The 19,845-nt window shown below is 34.2% G+C and overlaps 1 protein-coding gene across 1 annotated transcript; it reads left to right on the top strand.

Annotated features, from left to right (window-relative positions):
• Nucleotides 1–13,519: 13,519 nt before the first annotated feature.
• On the top strand, nt 13,520–16,517 carry LOC107474102 (ubiquitin-conjugating enzyme E2-17 kDa). Its single transcript, XM_016093692.3, has 5 exons — nt 13,520–13,712; nt 13,795–13,874; nt 14,255–14,382; nt 15,597–15,701; nt 16,173–16,517. The coding sequence occupies exons 2-5, from the start codon at nt 13,805–13,807 to the stop codon at nt 16,314–16,316; spliced, it is 447 nt and encodes a 148-aa protein (XP_015949178.1). The 5' UTR covers nt 13,520–13,712; nt 13,795–13,804; the 3' UTR covers nt 16,317–16,517.
• Nucleotides 16,518–19,845: the final 3,328 nt, after the last annotated feature.

The raw sequence follows: 19,845 nt of genomic DNA, 5'->3' as shown, positions 1-19,845 counted from the left end.
GATCTTGCACGAGTTGCCTCTTCTCTCTGTGTGGCCGAACCGGTTTTGTTTTGGAGGAAAAGAAGCTAAGCTCGGATTTTGTGTTTCAATTGTGAAGGCTTTACTTTTCTATAAAGGGGTGAATAGTCACGGTTTGATTCAAGGAGTAAGATTTGAGAGTGCAAGGCACAGAAGTCTCAGAGCTACCTAAGCTAGCAGTTTTTCTTCTCCTTCAATGTATTCTGTTTAGTATTTTTCTGTTTAATTTTGTCATGTCTTGAGTCTCATGGAAAAAGGCAAACAAGTGAGGTTTGTATGAAAAAGCCATAGAGCGAAAAAAGGCATAGAGTGCAAAATTAAAAGAAAAAGCCATATATGTCTTAGAGTTCCTTTGTTCATCTATGTTGTGTTTTATGATTCTGTGGGAATCTCCTTGTAAGTTGGGTTAGCACTTTACAATTTGTAATCTGGTTGATTATAGTGAAATTCCATCATTGTTGTGATGGAGACTGGATGTAGGCTGCACTGCACTTAGCAGTTGAACCAGGATATATCTGGGTGTAATCTTCTCTCTCTCTACTTCTTCATTTCTGTTTCTGCTACACAGGAGCTAAAATAAAAAATGTCTCGTGCCAAGTGACGAGACAAAAGTAAAAAGTCTCGTGGCTAGGGACGAGACAAAAACAGAAAAGTCTTCTCAAAGACCAGAAAGTGTAATCAAGAAAAAGGGGGCTAAGATTCAACCCCCTTCTCTTAGCCACTGAAACCATCAATTGGTATCAGAGCTTGGTCTCAAAAAGATCAAGCTTTGTAGCTTGGATAAAAGATCCTCATGGCAGAAAGCAGTGGCTCAAATCTGGTATCGTACAATCTCACAGAAGGGCAGTCAAGCAACAGACCGCCTCTTTTCAATGGGAAAAACTATACCTATTGGAAGGAGAGAATGAAGATCTTTGTGCAACCAGTAGACTACAGGCTTTGGAAGATCATCCTCGAAGGACCACAGTTTTCTACTAACACTAGTGCTGAAGGAGTAGTCACTCTTAAACCAGAAGCAAACTGGACAGAGGAAGATAGGAAGAAAGTGGAGCTAAATGCCAAGGCCATAAATCTACTCAACTGTGCTATCAGCTTCGAGGAGTACCGACGGGTATCACGATGCACAACGACAAAGAAAATATGGGATAAATTACAAATCACTCATGAAGGAACCACCATTGTAAAGAAGACCCGGATAGACATGTTAAACAGGGAATATGAAATGTTTACAATGAAGGAAGGAGAATCCATTGATGAACTGTTCGAACAGTTCAACACCATCACTGTTGGCTTGGATGCTATGAGAGTAACACATTCTGATTCTGTGCTTGTGAGAAGAGTGCTGAGATGTCTCACTAAAGAGTGGGAAATAAAAGCTTTAATTATTTCTGAGAGCAGTAATCTTGATTCCATGACACTTGATGATTTGAGAGGAAACCTTCTTGCTTTTGAAAACACTTATTTAAAAAATGAGTCAAAAAAGAAAGGAATTACATTTTCTTCTGTTACTAACCCTCTGGATGATGAATCCAGTGATAACTCATCTGAAAATGAATTTGTGTTGTTTGCCAAAAAATTCAGGAAAATGATGAAGTTCAAAGGCAAAGGCAGCAGCTCAAGGAAAGTGAAGAAAGACCTTAGCAAAGTGACGTGTTTCAACTGCAAGGAAATTGGGCATTACAAATCTGATTGTCCCAAGTTAAAAAGGGAGGAGAAGAAAAAAGGAGGAAAGAAGAAGGGTCTGATGGCATCATGGGAAGACTTAGAAAATGACTCGGATAGTGATGAAGAATCTGAGACTAAGTCACAGTCTTGTCTCATGGCAAATCATGTAGATCAGGTATTTTTTCAAAACCCCTGACACTGAAGACCTTCATCTTATGATAGATCACCTGTCTGAAAAAATAAGATATTTTCTGACTGATAATCAAGATCTTGAACAACAAGTTTTCATTCTTAAAGCTGAAAATGATTTTCTCAAAGAAAAGCTAAGGGAGGCCGAAACTACCTATGATCTTGTGGAAGAAAATAAGCAGTTAAAAGCCCAACTTAGAAGTTGTGAAAGTGATCACTCGGTAGTTGCATATGTAAACTATTTTAAAGAAAATGAAGAGTTGCTGGAAAAGGTTAAAAATCTTGAAAATGACTTAGCTAAATTTACTCAAAGTTCTGAAAATCTAAATCAAATTTTGGCTAGTCAAAAACTACTCTTTGATAAAACTGGTTTGGGATTTTATAAATCTGATAAGAAACCTTCCTCTAAAGATAAAGCTTCTTCATCCAATGACACAAGGTTTCAAGATCCCACCTACTTTAACAAAACAGCAACTCTAAGGTTTTGTAGATTGTGTAACCGAAGTGGTCATTTTCCCGTTCAATGTTTCTTTGGTGAAAGAATGATTGGCGATAAAGTTTACAAGGTTGTTTTTTATTACAATGATTTAGGACATAAAAGATGGTTTAACGTGAAAGGATCTAAGAAAATTTGGATACTTAAGGTCACTTGAGCTTATTTTGTAGGTATGCCTAGCATCTAAGAGGAAGGAAAATATGTGGTATATGGACAGCGGATGCTCTAGGCATATGACCGGAAATACAACCTTCTTCATAAAGCTTGATGAATATGATGGAGGACTTGTCACTTTTGGTGATGATGGAAAAGGAAAGATAGTGACTGTTGGAAAAGTTGGTAAAAACTTTTCATCTTGTATAAATGATGTTCTTCTTGTCAATGGCTTGAAACACAATTTACTTAGTGTTAGTCAATTATGTGATTTGGGTTTTGAAGTTATTTTTAAGAAGTCTATCTGTTTAGTTGTTTGTGAGAAAACTGGGAATGTTCTATTTGAAGCTAAAAGATGCAACAATGTGTATGGATTAACTCTTGAGGATTTAAAGGAACAAAATGTAACATGCTTTACATCTCTTGAATCTGAAAAATGGCTTTGGCATAGAAAGTTGGGTCATGCTAGCATGTACCAAATTTCTAAGCTAATAAAAAAGAATTTGGTTAGAGGAATTTCAAACATCAAGTTTGATAAGGATCTTACTTGTGATGCTTGCCAATTGGGCAAACAAGTAAAATCCTCTTTTAAATCAAAAGATGGAATCTCAACCAAAAGGCCATTGGAGATGTTACATATTGATCTTTTTGGTCCTACTAGAACTCAAAGTTTAGGAGGTAAACACTATGGTCTTGTGGTTGTAGATGATTACTCTAGATTTGGTTGGGTACTTTTTCTTGCTCATAAAAATGATGCTTTCCATGCTTTTTCAACCCTTTGCAAGAAAATTCAAAATGAAAAATATTTAAAAGTAGCTCATTTGAGAAGTGATCACGGAAGAGAATTTGAAAACCAAGACTTTAAAAAATTCTGTGATGACTTTGGAATTTCTCATAATTTTTCATGCCCTAGAACACCTCAACAAAACGGGGTTGTTGAAAGAAGGAATAGAAGCCTTCAAGAAATGACTAGGGCTATGTTATGTGAGAATGAAGTTCCTAAATTTCTATGGGCTGAAGCTGTAAATACAGCATGTTATATTTTGAATAGAACAATAATTAGAAAAGGGTTAAAGAAAACCCCTTATGAGATATGGAAAGGAACCCCTCCAAATCTTAAGTACTTTCATGTTTTTGGATGCAAATGCTTTGTACTTAACAATAAGGAAAACCTTGGAAAATTTGATCCAAAATCCTATGAAGGAATGTTTGTTGGTTATTCCACCACAAGCAAGGCCTATAGAGTTTATCTCAAAGAGCATAAAACCATAGAGAAATCCATACATGTTACTTTTTGTGATTCTAACTTAATTCCCAATACTATGATAGATAATGATTCAGATGATGAAGAAGCTAGAACAAGCAAAGAAAATCCCAAATCTGTACAAAATGAAGAATCTGCCAGTCCAGTTTTGTCTCGTCAGATTGGAGGAGACATTTCCATTTTGTCTCCTGAGCAGGCACGAGCAACTGAAACAGTGAGACCACCAGAAGTTCATCAAAGCTCTACACCTGTCCGAAAGCCTAGAGAATGGAAGTCTATGAGGGGTTATCCTGATGACTTCATCATTGGTGATCCCTCACAAGGTGTAACAACAAGATCCTCCACCAAAAGGCAAACCGAACCTAGCAACTTTGTTCTCTTGTCACAAATGGAGCCCAACAATGTCAAACAAGCTCTTGAAGATCCATCATGGGTCAAGGCCATGCAAGAGGAGCTTGCTCAATTTGACAAGAATGAGGTTTGGACATTAGTACCTCATTCGGATGGTAAGAAGGTAACGGGTACTAAGTGGGTATTCAAAAATAAACTTGGTGAGGATGGACAAGTTGTTCGTAACAAGGCTAGATTAGTTGCCCAAGGTTACGATCAAGAAGAGGGAATAGATTTTGATGAGTCTTTTGCTCCGGTAGCTAGAATGGAAGCAATTAGGTTGCTTCTTGCCTATGCTGCCCATAAGGGTTTCAAAATGTTTCAAATGGATGTTAAGTGTGCCTTCCTTAATGGTTTTATTGATAGGGAAGTGTGTGTGGCTCAACCCCCCGGTTTTGAACATAAAGAGTTTCCTAATCATGTTTTTAAACTCTCAAAGGCTCTTTATGGCCTTAGACAAGCTCCAAGAGCTTGGTATGAAAGGCTTAGTGCCTTCCTATTAGGAAATCATTTTCAAAGGGGAACCACCGACACTACTTTGTCCATTAAAATTTCTAATGATGACATCCTTCTTGTTCAAGTTTATATGGATGACATTGTGTTTGGTTCGGCCAATGAGTTCTTGTGTGAAGAGTTTGGAAAACTCATGACTAGTGAGTTTGAAATGAGTTTAATAGGAGAGCTAACTTTCTTTCTTGGCCTCCAAATTAAACAAACTCCTAGTGGTACCTTTATTCACCAAGGCAAGTATGCAATAGAATTGATAAAAAAATTTGGCTTAGAAAATTCCAAACCAATGGGAACACCAATGCATCCTAACACTAAACTTGAAAAGGATGATGATGGCCAAGATGTGGATGAAACACGGTATAGGGGAATGATTGGTTCATTAATGTATCTTACCTCCTCTAGACCGGATATTGTTCAAAGTGTGGGTGTATGTTCAAGATTTCAATCTCACCCAAAAGAATCTCATCTTACGGCTGTTAAACGCATCATTATATATATTAAGGGAACTAGTGAGTATGGCTTATGGTATCCTAAAATTGATGATTTTTGTGCAGTAGGGTTTTGTGATACAGATTATGCGGGAGATAGAGTGGATAGAAGGAGCACCTCCGGCATGTGTTGCTTCCTTAGAAGCTCACTCAACATGTGGTCAAGCAAGAAACAAGCCACAGTGACTCTATCCACAGCTGAAGCTGAATATATATCCGCATCTGCTTGTTGTTCACAATTAATTTGGTTAAAAACTCAATTGGAAGATTACAAATTAAAAATCAATAGTATACCCTTATTTTGTGATAACATGAGTGCAATAAACATTTCAAAAAATCTTTTTTTTCACTCAAGAACAAAGCACATTGAAATCAAATATCATTTTATTAGAGAACATGTGCAAAAGGGTACTATTGATATTCAATTTGTAAAATCTGAAGAACAATTTGCTGATATTTTTACAAAACCCCTCTGTGAAGATAGATTCTGTTATTTAAGAAAGAGCTTGGGAATGCTTGATCTAAGTTTTATTGAAAATCTGTGAAATTCTAACTCTGCTCAGTTTTATCTCGTAGGAATGGACGAGATAAATTTCAAGCATGTTGGAGAAGTTATGATTAACGGGGAGGCTGCGCAGACTCTGTTTCTCATGGGCCCCATAAAATCTTATTTAACCCCACCTTGACTTTTTTTAATTGATCCCTCATTTTATGATGATCAAAATCTTTTTGTTGTCATTTCAAATCCTTTTGGAAGTGGTTATTGTCAAATCAAATCCCTCTCTCCATCTAATCCCTTGATTCGAGGAAACCACCTTTTTCAAAACCCTTGGTTAATAACCGTGCCATGTTGATCATTAACTTCCCTTTCCAATCAGCATTTAATGCACCACTAACCTCTCTCCACTCTCCACACTCTTCGGTCTTTTCTCCTTCTTCCATCTACATATCTTCTCTTCATCATAAAGAAGAAAACGACTTCTAGAAAAAGTGAACGCATTTGGCTTTCTCAGAAAACTCACTCTCCACAAACCCACACTCATATCCACATTCATTCTACATCTTCTTCTTCTCCTTCACCACCATCCAAACGCACTTCCACCATGAGAAAGAAGGTGATTGCCCAGAAAAGTTCAGGCCGAGGCAAAAACAAGGAGCCAAGTGTTGAGGAAGAATCATCTCACACTTCACCCATCACATCACCACCATCATCACCGAAGAAGGCCACACCTGGGAAGAGTGGTTAGAAATCAAAGGGCTTCACTCTAAACAACACCATGGAACCGGCCAATCTGGAATCCCTGGAGTTCAAAAATAAATTTGCCAAGAATCACTCCCACTTCGATCCTGCAAGATTCAACTCTTGCACTTCCTATGAATTTCACAAGGAGGTCATACAAAAGCGTCATCTCTTTTTGACATACCTTGTCAACCTTGAGAATCTCGCAAAAAAGGGAGTCAATGTCTCCCCACTCTTTGAACTGCTTCAATGGACTCCTCTGCTTCAAATCCAGAAACCAGTTTATCCAGGTCTGGTCCATGAGTTCTACGCCAACATGCGTCTTATTGATGGCACCATCCATTCATATGTGAAAAGAGTTCACATTACTCTTGACACTGCCACCATTGGAACTGCCTTGGGCTACAAGGATGAAGGACCGAAAGCATATATGGCCAAACGGTGGGACTCGCAAATCGGCGTCACTCATACCGTGGTTCTTCAGCACATATGTGAGAATCTCTCAGGCTTGGATAGAAATATTCCTACTCACAAGGCTTTAGGCTCCACCAATTCATTGCTCTACAGAATCATCTCCCATATTCTCACTCCTCAAAGCGGGTCTCACAATTGAGTAACATATTCTGACTCCCTCATCTTATTTGCTCTTGTTACATCTACTCCCATTTCTTTTGGTTATATTATGATTCCCATATGTGGGACTCGGTCAGGAGCACCAAAAAGGCAAATCTGCCCTATGGTATGTTCTTAACCAGTATCTTTGAATTTTTTAAAGTTGACCTTTTGAATGAGAAAGTAGAGAACAAAGTGTCAATGGTCAAAGGAGGCGGAGCAGTGAAAAGAACCAAAAGCAAGAAATCCATGGCTTCAGAAAGCGAGTTTGAGGGCAGACCTGAGTCCTCCAAGACCGCCAAGTCCATCAAAGAAATTCTCACAGAATTTTCAAACATGTCAGAAGTCATGGTGCAATCTCATAAGGCTGCACGTAAATTAGCATATGAAAATGAAAAGGCATGGATGAGATGCAAAGATAGAGTGGGACTAATGCTGAAAAACCTGGAGAATGATTTGGGAGGTGATAATGAAGATGATGAAGGAGATTCTGATCTCAATTTGTCTGATGATTAATTCTCTGTTTTAGTTTAGGATATTGGCTAAAGTAGGCTCAATCTGGTACTTTATTTTGTTGGGTTGGATACTCTTATGACTCTGAGATACTCTGTGAAACTCTGCTATGTTTTGACTATATTCTGAATATTTTGCTTGTTATATCAAAACTGTTTGCAGGTGCCCCTTTGATGACAAAAGGGGGAGAAAAATGCTGAAAATTGAAATTGGAAAACAGGGGTGAAATTCTCTCTTGAGAATTCATGATCACCCATGTTAAAGAGGATTGATGCTTGATTGAAGTATCTGTTTTAATTGTGATCATGTTTTGATTGATGCATCTGCTTGCATCTGCTCTGAATATTGCTTTGAATACGTTGCTGCCATCATTTGATTTTTATCTTGGTAAATTGTATTTACTGTGTTTATGATACATTTGAATTACCTTGATAAAATGCTTTATGTTGGATATATTTTTTGCAGTTCTCTTAATTTTTAATGGAAATAATTGTTGTGCTTGGAAAGATTATATCTTGCTTGAAAATTACTTTTCCTACCATAACTATGATTGCTCTGATTTATTGGAAAATATTTTTGAACAGCAAAAATTATTTCTGTTTGATTATGTTGTGTGCATTGAGCAGAAAGTCAGATTACTGATAACAAATGAGTTTTGTATATCATTCAAATCTGCTCATAAATCAAGCATTCAACATTTCAAAAATTATATGTTGAATAACATTGTTACTTGAAGCTTGATTAAATTGTTACAGGTTAGTGCTTCCCTTTTTAGAAATGACATATATTGAGGGGGAGCCATGTGACAATTTGAAAGGGGGAGAAATTCAAATTCAAAGGGAGTATTCTTTACTCAATCTTTAAATTTCTTTCCATTTCAATTTTGATAATGTTTGTCATCAAGGGGAAGATTGATGAGTTTGAAAAACTCTAAATAAAATTAATGATGATCAAACATTATTAACAGCAAAATTATTAATCTAATTTTGATTGATATATTAATTAAATTAATTTTGCTGTGCAGGTTTTAATTGGGCCGAAAAATGAATGAACTGCAGCAAGCCCAAAATCAAAACTTGCAATCAGCCTTATTTAATATTTCCTAGACTATGGCTGAATGGTTATAATAGATGTTGGGAAAAATAAATTTTATTATTACAACCCCAAAGAAAGCTTTCCTATATGTTTAATGCATGATCCAAAAATCCATCAGGAAAGCAAATGTTACTAACTGGACTAAATTAATTTTGTTGCTATAAAGCCCAACATTATTTTTTTATGAATGTTTCCAAGCTTGGTCCGAAACCAAGTTAGAAAGAAAGCAAATTGGCTTCATGCTTTCCAACGGACTCCATTTCTTTTTAAGGATGGATTTCAAATTTAATATGCTAGCATTGGAAACATGAGAGAGAATATGAGTAACTTTGATTAGATGGGTATCAATGAGCTACACGTTGCTCAGTAAAAGGGAAGTGGACATTTATTTTTTGCTTTATCAAAACACATTAGTTAATGTTCAATTTCTCTTTCTTCTCTCTCATCTCTTTCTTTCTTTTCCTTCGGTTATTGTCCAGGAAGCCATGGAAGCTACACCTACTCACCGAAAAGAAGAAGCTGCATGCATCAAGACCATCAAGCTAATGATGGCAAGAAAACACATGAAAATAAAAGTATGCTGTGGCTGAGATTATCACCAAAAAGTGATAAGATTTGGTGAGGTAATCTTGGATCCTTCATACTCAAAAAGAAAGAAGAAGATTCGGCCAGCAAGGTGAAGATTCTTGGAGGCATGGCTTGTCTCTGATTCTTCTCAACCACCACAGGAAGTAGCTAGAGTGGCGAAGTGATGGAAGAGGCAAAGATTGGAGCAGATGAAGTCGTCATCATCGTGAAGCATCAAGGGCCAGAAATCCATCTTGGAGAGCAAGCCAAGGATGGAGCGCCCGGATTGATGAAGTGTGATGAACAAGGAAGAACTAGAGGTACTTGCATGTTGGATCTTGCACGAGTTGCCTCTTCTCTCTGTGTGGCCGAACCGGTTTTGTTTTGGAGGAAAAGAAGCTAAGCTCGGTTTTTGTGTTTCAACTGTGAAGGCTTCACTTTTCTATAAAAGGGGTGAACCGTCACGGTTTGATTCAAGGAGTAAGATTTGAGAGTGCAAGGCACAGAAGTCTCAGAGCTACCTAAGCTAGCAGTTTTTCTTCTCCTTCAATGTATTATGTTAGTATTTTTCTTTTTAATTTTGTCATGTCTTGAGTCTCATGGAAAAAGGCAAACAAGTGAGGTTTGTATGAAAAAGCCATAGAGCGGAAAAAGGCATAGAGTGCAAAATTAAAAGAAAAAGCCATAGATGTCTTAGAGTTCCTTTGTTCATCTATGTTGTGTTTCATGATTATGTGGGAATCCCCTTGTAAGTTGGGTTAGTACTTTACAATTTGTAATCTGGTTGATTATAGTGAAATTCCATCATTGTTGTGATGGAGACTGGATGTAGGCTTCACTGCACTTAGCAGCTGAACCAGGATATATCTGGGTGTAATCTTCTCTCTCTACTTCTTCATTTCTGTTTCTGCTGCACAGGAGCTAAAATCAAAAATGTCTCGTGCCAAGTGACGAGACAAAAGTAAAAAGTCTCGTTGCTAGGGACGAGACAAAAACAGAAAAGTCTCCTCAAAGACCAGAAAGTGTAATCAAGAAAAAGGGGGCTAAGATTCAACCCCTTCTCTTAGCCACTGAAACCATCAAAAGTCTCTAACAGATATGCAGATAATCAGACAATGATTCAGAAGCTAAACTATAAACAAAAAACATGTGTTATAATGTAATTGGAGTGACAAATTTCTTCTAAAAATGATGGTATCAAATGAATAAACTTGGTTTACCATAGGCACCATGTAAAAAGTTGGTAAGAACGTGGGGTATGTTACTGTTGAAAAGCTATCATCAGTTAAGTATTGAAGCCAAAAAAGAACAGAACATATAAGAAGAAACCTATACCTCAATTTGCTTTGGTCAACTAATGCAATAGCAATCTATTTCCCTGACAATATGAGAATGGAAACCTCTCTTCCACTAATTGATCTACACTGCAAAACGATAGAAAGGTTTTTTGACTAAATATTATAAATAAATGACAAAGTTGCTAGTGAATAAAATGTATCTAGTTGTTAGTTTCCTCAAGTCCAACAATCTAGCATACTACAACTTTATTTTTTATTCTTTTTTTTTGTGATAAAAACACCACTTTTATTTTTCTATTCTTATTAAAAGTGTAACTTATTTCCCACCATTCAATTAGTTGTTGTTAAAATCTAAGTATAACAATAAACCATTAATAGAAATAAATGATCCTAAAACTTCTTTTCTTCTCCAATAGGAGTGAATCACAAAAATAGCATATCTAGTCTGACTAGATTATTAGGCAATTCTTTCTACACAACATTTATCACAAATTTCAAAGAGGCATTTAGCCAAGTATGGAAACATTTTAGACAAAACAAGTCCATTTTGCTGTCAAACTTAACTATATAGCAATCAATGGTGTACTTTAAGACAATGTAAGCTTTGATAAATTTATTGTAGTATTAGTATATTTTAACTCATATCCAAATCACTATCAAATAAAAACTCATCTCTTAAATTCATCTTACTACAAAGACTTAAGTGCACAAAGATAAAATTAAGATAAAAGCTCATTATTTGTCCCTGAAATTTTTGGAATATCAACATACTCTTGGAAAGATTATAACAAATGGTCCTCAAATAGAAGTAATTAGTCTAGGAGTTACTGCAGGACGGCAAAAAAAAAAATCACTCCAGGATCAAGTGAATCTCTGAAAAATTAAACTAATATTTGAAAACTATTCATAAGCTGGGAATTTTTTGTTGGCACCTTGGGTTGGGTAGGAATCCTTGACACTGGTGGTGACTTTGTGACTTCAGATGTAGTATGAATTTTGGTGTTGGAGTGTGACATCAACACCTCAAGAACACATTTTTGAACCATATCCCTGTTTCATCCCTGTTTTATTTCGATTAAAAATAGCAACCCCACAAACTCCAGCCAACCTTCAAACCCTAGACACTACAATGACACTAAAACTCTCGAATCTCAGACACACAAACAACTTGCATATCAACAACCAACACTGAATCCAAAATGCAAAGTAAAAAAGGGGGAGGGAGATTACCTTGAATACGATCACAAAGTCCGAACCTCTTGCTTCTGGTGATGAAGGGGAAGAACGAAAACCTCTTGCTTCTTCTTGTCTCAACTTTTTCAACTCAGGATTAAAACTCTAGGGTTTCGCCATTGATGAGTATACGAAGATGGAGTCAGAGGGTGGAAGAAGAAAAGACGAATGAAATTTGTATTGGCGAGAAAACTGATATTCATGCTAAATAACGTCAAAACAGCGACGTTTTTGGCTATCAAGGGTGAGAAACCAAAACGACGCCGTTTCGGAGCCCTCCAGCGTGGCAAACCGAGTCCACGTCAGTGTTCCGGTGATGATTCATCACCAGAAATATACCCAGGGACCACTTTGAGTGCTCGGAGCTCTATTTGGAGGACTACAATGGAAAAATTGGGATCTCAGGAATTAATATGGGTATTTACGTGAATCTCAGAGACGACTATGGGTATTTACTCTAAAGATGATGGTGAAGAGAGATAAACTGATTTATGAATTATGACCAATCTTAATAACGATCACATTATCATCTTAATTTGACAACTATGTATTTTCTATTACGAGTTAACAGTAAAAATGACTGAAAGACTATATTTTAAATACACAGATTAATCTCTAAGATTTTATTCCGACAGACAAATAAGTCTTCAGTTTATTTTTCGGCAGAAATAATTACCCAAACTATTCTCCAAGAATTTTAAAACGGGTATTTTCATCCCCAATTAAAATTAATACATAGATCAATTCCCAATATTTTTCTTTGTTAAACATAACCGTTCCCGTCTATTTTACTTTTACTATATGTTGATCTTTATTATTATTAACTTAGAGTTGTGCATGTGGCCGAGGACACTAGTATATTAATACACTCTTTTCGTTAAAAAACAAATAAGGTGAATAATGATGTTTTAAAATTTAAATTAAAATATTTTTTTTAATACAAACATATTTTTTAAAATTGAACATTTTTTGAATATATTAAATACAAAAATATTAAATAGTTTTACTTTGAATTTCTTATAAAATAATTTCTAATAATTTTATTGAATATTATTATTATTATTATTATTATTATTGAGTAATTATATATATTTTTTATATTTTATATTATAAATACTACATAAATAAATTTATCATTATTTTTGTCCAAAAAATTACAAAAAATTATGGTACAGTATTATTGTGTAATTAATAAATAATAATAATTTTATTTTACGTTTTTTAGAGGGAGAGCTGTTATGTCTGACAGAAAAAAACGTTGAGAATTGATCTGTATATTAGTTACAAAAAAAATATTGAAAATTGATCCGTGTATTAATTTTTTTGGGACTAAAGTATTCGCTTTTAAAATTTTTGGAGACTGATTTAGATGACTATTCTGCTAAAAATGAACTAGAGATTAATTTGTGTGTAAAAATAAAATATTAGAAATTAACCTGTGTATTAATTTTTTTAAAACTAAAAAATTTACTTTTAAAATTCTTAAGAATCGATTTGAGTAATTACTCTTTTTTTTTTCTTTTGTCAAAAATTGTAATGTCTTTCATGAAAATGGTCAATTGTGAATTGAGTTTTAGTTCAAAAATAAAAATAAAAAAAATAGTTAATATATTATGTTTTTAAAACATATATTAAAATTATTATTAATAAAAATTATAAAATTTTTTAATAAATACATTAAAATTTTAAATGTTATATCCTCAATAAAAATTTTATGAGTATATATAACTTTAAGACTTGTTAGGGTTAATTAAACATTTAATCCCAAATAAAATTGGCGTGTTCCGTGTTTGGTATTTGACGTTGATCTTACGCTGTCATGGAACACGCGAATCCGAATTACCGAACGTTCTAGAAAACCTACCCTTCTCTATCATTTTCCTCATTACAAATTTCTCTTTTCCTCTCGTTTTTCCGGTAATCAGCTATAAACCAAACCCTTGTCGATATTTTCAACCCTTTCTTTCGCTCTCCCTTTCAGGTTTTTTTCCTTCATCTTCTTTCATTTTCTCGTTTGCAATTTTAATTTTAATTAATTAATTAATTAATTTTGTTTACTGTAGTTTTGTAGGCATGGCATCGAAACGCATCTTGAAGGAGCTCAAAGATTTGCAGAAGGACCCTCCTACGTCATGTAGCGCCGGTAATCCACCTTATGATCCCTTTTCAATTTCATACCTTAGCTATATTAAAGAAATTGAACGCTTAATTTTTTTACTTTTAGGATCCCTAATAGTTAATTGATTCTTGGTTATTCAACCCCTTTCGTTATGTTTTCATAGCCGAAGCGATCTAATTTTTAGAGGGTTATTGTTTTCTGTATCTAGGTATTGTGGTTAAGAGGGAAGAATTCTATAGCAAAAATACAAATAAGAGTCATTTTTTTTAATGATATAGTGATTGGAGTTGGCTCCTATGTGAGGCTTCAAGGGTTTTTCCCAATTTTCGCCATTGAAGTCTGTATTCATCTCTTGGATTTTAGTTATCTGTTTTATGAAGTTTGCTAGCTCTGTGCTGTATTAGGTCCTGTGGCTGAGGACATGTTTCACTGGCAAGCAACAATCATGGGACCAGCTGATAGCCCGTATACGGGTGGTGTATTCCTTGTTTCGATTCATTTTCCTCCGGACTATCCATTCAAGCCGCCGAAGGTAATCTATCATGTATTTTGTTCCTTGCATTGGTAATCTTTAGTCGGTGCTACTTACAACGAAATAATGTTGCTTCCTTGGTGGTTGTTCCAAGGTTATTAATAATGGAATAGCAGTCAAAATTCCCACTACACAATAGTGCTATTGCGCCAAATAGCGAATATTTGACAACCTTTAGGGGAGACCAAGGTATCAATAGTGGATCATGGCTTGTTGCTCGTTGCATTTTGCTAAATTTCCACTATGCAATAGCGCTATGGCCCCGATATACCAGATATTTGACAACCTTGGGTTGTTCGTATTGCTTGTAGCCAAGTTTGCAACTAATCTTTTGTTCAGCTTGGCCTGCTTGAACTGCTTGACCTTGCACTTGTATTTATGTTTATCATTTTACATTTGTATTACACAAGATGTATTTGTGTAAGAGGAATAGAGGATTGCAAAGAGTTCAAGTCAAGTGACGACTTGGCAGTTAGCCTCCACCACAGGTTCAATTGAGATTTTTGGTCATTTGGTACGGAATGGAATGGCTGGATTAAAATGTAGCCAAAGTGTTTGCTACTCATTCTGCTTGTCTTATTATCATTGTATGCTATGATTTTGTTGGATTCTTCATAAAAGGTTTGCATATGGCACCTATTGCCATGTGACTTTCAAGGCTGGAAAGATGCCTTGCCTGCTGAGGTGGCTTAAGCGCGAGTACCTTTTGATAACACTGTTGCCGACTCGTAACTGTCGTTCAGTGATTTGCTTCCTCTGGTTCGATCCTTCCTAGCCATCTGTCTGTTAACAGGGAAGATTGAATAGCATCGGACTGTGGAGTTTGAAAAGAATATTTTGTCAGTTGTGTAGCTTATGTAATAGTGTAGTATAACTATAGCTCTTTTCGTTTATGAGTTCTTGTTTTGTCATCCCAGCTGCCCTTTTCACTTGTGTGCATATGCACAAAAAACCAATGAGTAAAGGTTACAACAGTATTAGAAAGAAAGATGTGTTGCAGACTTGCAGCTAGATGCTTAGATGTAACTGTTGATAGGTTTCGATATGGTCATGTATTATGTTCTATGAATATCAGTCATATATCCTTTACTTTTGTATCCATCCTATTGTGGTCTTTTATTCTTGTGCAATCTTTATGTGCTCAATTACTGGAGAATTTCCTAGTTTAATTTTCTCTAATATATGGATGTTATGTGGCTTTTAAATTTTATCAGGTTGCATTTAGGACCAAGGTATTCCACCCAAATATCAATAGTAATGGAAGTATATGCCTTGACATTCTTAAAGAGCAATGGAGCCCTGCACTAACGATTTCCAAGGTTCGATTTTCTTGCTTACTTATTATCTAGCTGATTGTCACTAGATGGAATTTCGTATTTTCCGGTGCGTGGTCTTTAGATATATTTTGGCATTTCATCTTGGAGACAGTTCTCATTAGGTAATACTGGACTAATAAATGTTATCTGGAAATATAAAATTGCATGTCTTGTGTACTTCTCTAAGTATCTTGTCAATGTTGACCTTTTTAGAGTCATACTAATTTTATATCATTTAAGTTTTGTTTGTTGCCAAGCTGCACTTAAGATAAACAACCATTAATCCCAAGCTATAGTTCTAATGCAAACTTGATAATTCACCATGTGCTCAGCCCAAAACATACATTGTTGAAAATAACAACCGGAACTGACGAACTGTTCTTACATTTTTTGAATGGAGCACTATGTGATGTAGAAGCCTCGCCAATGCTGTTAATGTTGGGAAACATAAGTTCTTGTCTTGTGCTATTTCAGGTTCTTTTGTCAATTTGCTCCTTGTTGACGGATCCCAACCCCGATGATCCTCTTGTGCCTGAAATTGCGCACATGTACAAGACTGACAGGGCTAAGTATGAAGCCACCGCACGCAGCTGGACACAGAAGTATGCCATGGGATGATTATAAATACGCTTGCTTTGCTGTTTAATGTAGCTGCGTAATCACGAATTATGTCAAAACAAAATGATATTTTGAATGAATGTTCTATCCTCTCTTATCAGTGGAACTAAGCCATGGTAAGGGAATTGGTTGGTTATCATTTGTGAATATTTCTTTGTAAGACGATGGTGATGGAAGTTGTAATGTATTCGTTTGCAGACATCCTTTTCTGTTGACCTCTCCCAAACCTCTGATAAAGTAATATAGCTGTTAAAATTTAAAACTAGTTTTATGAGTAAGTGGAGTAATGATTTTGCATCAATGGTTAAGATTAAGATATAATGTCATGTAGTTTTATCATGTGTGATCAAATGACTTTTTTAAAAATTACCATGCAAGTTTTGCTTCAACAGTTCAGGTTACCCCTTCTACTCTTCTCACTTAGATGCGTTCCTCGGAAAAGAAAAACTTACTGGGATCACAAAGATTTGGCTTAATAAGCTGCAACTCTATTATTTGGTAAGAATTATGTAGAGAATGTTTAAACCATGATTTAAAAGTGTATTATGTGACCGTGTGCCTCATGTATCCTTGGATTTTCTTTATTATTATTATTATTATTATTATTATTATTATTATGAGAGATCTTGTAACATCATAGATAGACAGCATGATAATGTTTGTGAATTTATGGTAGTGTGAAAGTTCTCGTGACACTGTTTTTGGGCCCAGGCTGCATTCAAGTTCTCTATAAATCTCCATCATTTTATTTATGCTAAATATATCCACTATGTGCCATTGAGTACTATTTGAAATGAGACAGTGCAACCTCAATTTGATCATAGTGGTGATGAAATGAAATTCAGAAATTGTCCTTTGAGAAAGTGAAATCTCACCATCTTGGTTCAACTCATGTTTTATGCATGCCTCTCATTAAAACATATGTAAAAAAAAAAAAATGCCAGAGCCTAAGTTACTTGGAAAATGAAAGCATAATGACAAGTCAATTATGTTAGGCAACTTTCAACAATAAGAACTTTCATATGATTTCTTGGAAAATCCTTTTTTTTTCTTTTACATATAAATTTTTGCTACAAATTGACAAAGTTTTCCTTTTCCCCCCTGTTTTCTCTCACTTTTTTTCTATTGACTTCTGAATTTGTTAGGTTTTATAACATCACCAGAGTTGTATTATTTATATGTATTTGTCTTTGTTTGAATTACTTTCTTTTATCATTGAATGAGATATAAAATCTTTTTCAATGGTAGAAGAAAGTTAAATCAAGTAAATGTATACGACTAAGGTGAGTATCCTAAACATATTTATGTCAAAAAGATTGTTATGATTGCCATTGATAAGTTTTCATACAGAGTTTCTATAATCTATTTAGTCATGGGGTATTATATAGCACATTTTGCCAAAGAAGTTATCACTACAGAGATATTCCAAGGGAAATATTATCACATGTTTACTTATCTTTTTTTTTTCACTTTTTTACCACTAGAGACTAGTATATAAGGTTTAATATATGTAGTTGCCTTTGCATATAGTGTAAACTTTTTTAAAAAAACAATTTTAATATAGTTCGTTTAATTTCATTTCACATTTATCATGTGAAATTGTGAATGACTATTCAAAATTACATATAATTAGATGATTGTATAAAACGTTTTTATATTGTCATTGCGTGAAAATTAATCTCTAAAATAATATTCGCAAGACTTTAATTAAAAATATTTTGTTCAGTTGGAGAAAAATAAAATTTGTTTTCCACAGTATTTCTTAACCAATAGGCTAAGGACTAATTTATCGCGGAGCGGAAATCTATTTAAGAATTTGTTACTGGTCAATAGATTGCTGCATGCACTAGCTATGATTCAAATATTTGACACTAGTTTAATGGAATTAGTGAGCTAACTACTAGACAAATTTAATTTAATTTTTTAAAAAATAAAAATAAAATAAAATAAAATAAAGAAGGTAAATTACATGAAGCAACTAAATGCCCTTATGAGTAAGTGATGAAATGGAAGGAAAAATCTTGATAGCACATTTGAGGAATTGAGTTGACCTTTAGAATTTATGAGAATTTAATATGATGTTGTAGCCTCAAAGATGCTGGCTGGAAAGCACTAGCACTGCCACCCTGAAAAGACACGTTTCAGGTCAGTGTGGCCTATAACTAACCAGAAAATTTATATACTATAAAAAAAATTTATAATATAAAAGATTTTTTATTTTTTGTTAATTACTTTAATACAAAATTAAAAATATATACATAAAATATAATTCATAATATCATTAGGTATTAAGATAACAATTCTTACAATACATGCCATTGGTTAACGGCATTAATTCTGTGTAACCGTAAAGAAAAATAATAATAGTGGCTGCGGAAAAAAGTTATCAAAAAGAAAAAAATGAAATGAAAAGAAATTCGATGATAAAATAACACATGATATGTTTGGCTAAAGAATTTGTGGTAGAAATTTCGTTCTTTTTTAAGTAGTGTTGGTAGGGAGATACTCGTTACAAGGTTTTTAATATTTAAATGAAATTGTCTCTAATAAATAACTTTTTTATTATTATTTTTGTGATAGAATATATTATTCGAATATTATTAGTGTCACAATTTATAAGACATAAAAGCAGATTAAGTATAATATTACTTGGAGAAACTGCAATGGAATGCCAATATATAACCTTGTAAGGAAAGTTAATTGCAAAAGATTAATTAAAATGATTAAAGAAACTTAATCTAGTTTGGCCTAAAAAAATAAAAATAAAAAATGAAAAATAGTGAGACTAATAACTTGATTCACAAGCAATGTGTACGGAATGAAAGTGGTCACCCTTATGAAATGTGTTAACTCCCTATAACATAGAAAATAGCAGACACGTGCTTGACTTGCTAGCATGCTTATTTGCCTTTGCTTCTTCCCCAAGCCATAACCTAACTAAATCTTTTTCACCAATTTTCCTATAATATTTTTTTCTATAATTATGTAATAACAGTATAAAATATTTTATATAGTCATACAATTATATTTGTTTTTTTTAGATGACGAATCATGTGATCAATATAAAAAATAATTATTTTTATTAATATTATATTACGTAATTTCATGTACGTATAAAATATTTTATACTGACAATACATGAAAATTAAATTCTTTATTAATATATAAAATACATATTAAAAATGTGTAAATAAAATACGTATTTATATATAAATATTAAATATACATTAACTACTTTCATGATTGATTTTTAGCATACATAATAATTTTGTTTATCTTTTTTAATGCTTTTTAGGACGTGTTAACCTTTTCTTTTATTTTTTTGGAATTAGTTCAACCTTGGACATTGATCTTTGGCACTTTCCGAAAATGATGGTCACATAGTAATAAATAACGCTTATCAAATCTAGTGTGATCTCCTAGATTTTTCTATGTTTTTGTCACTATTCAAATGAAGTTTCCTTTTCTAAGTTCATGATAGTGCCATTTGAGAACTAATAATTATTCCGATAATGTTAAAAAAATATAA

The sequence above is a fragment of the Arachis duranensis genome, chromosome 1, assembly GCF_000817695.3.
Source record: "Arachis duranensis cultivar V14167 chromosome 1, aradu.V14167.gnm2.J7QH, whole genome shotgun sequence".
In the NCBI taxonomy this organism is placed as follows: Eukaryota; Viridiplantae; Streptophyta; class Magnoliopsida; order Fabales; family Fabaceae; genus Arachis; species Arachis duranensis.
The sequence above is the reverse complement of the archived record's forward strand: the minus strand, read 5'-3'. Positions and strand labels throughout refer to the sequence as shown.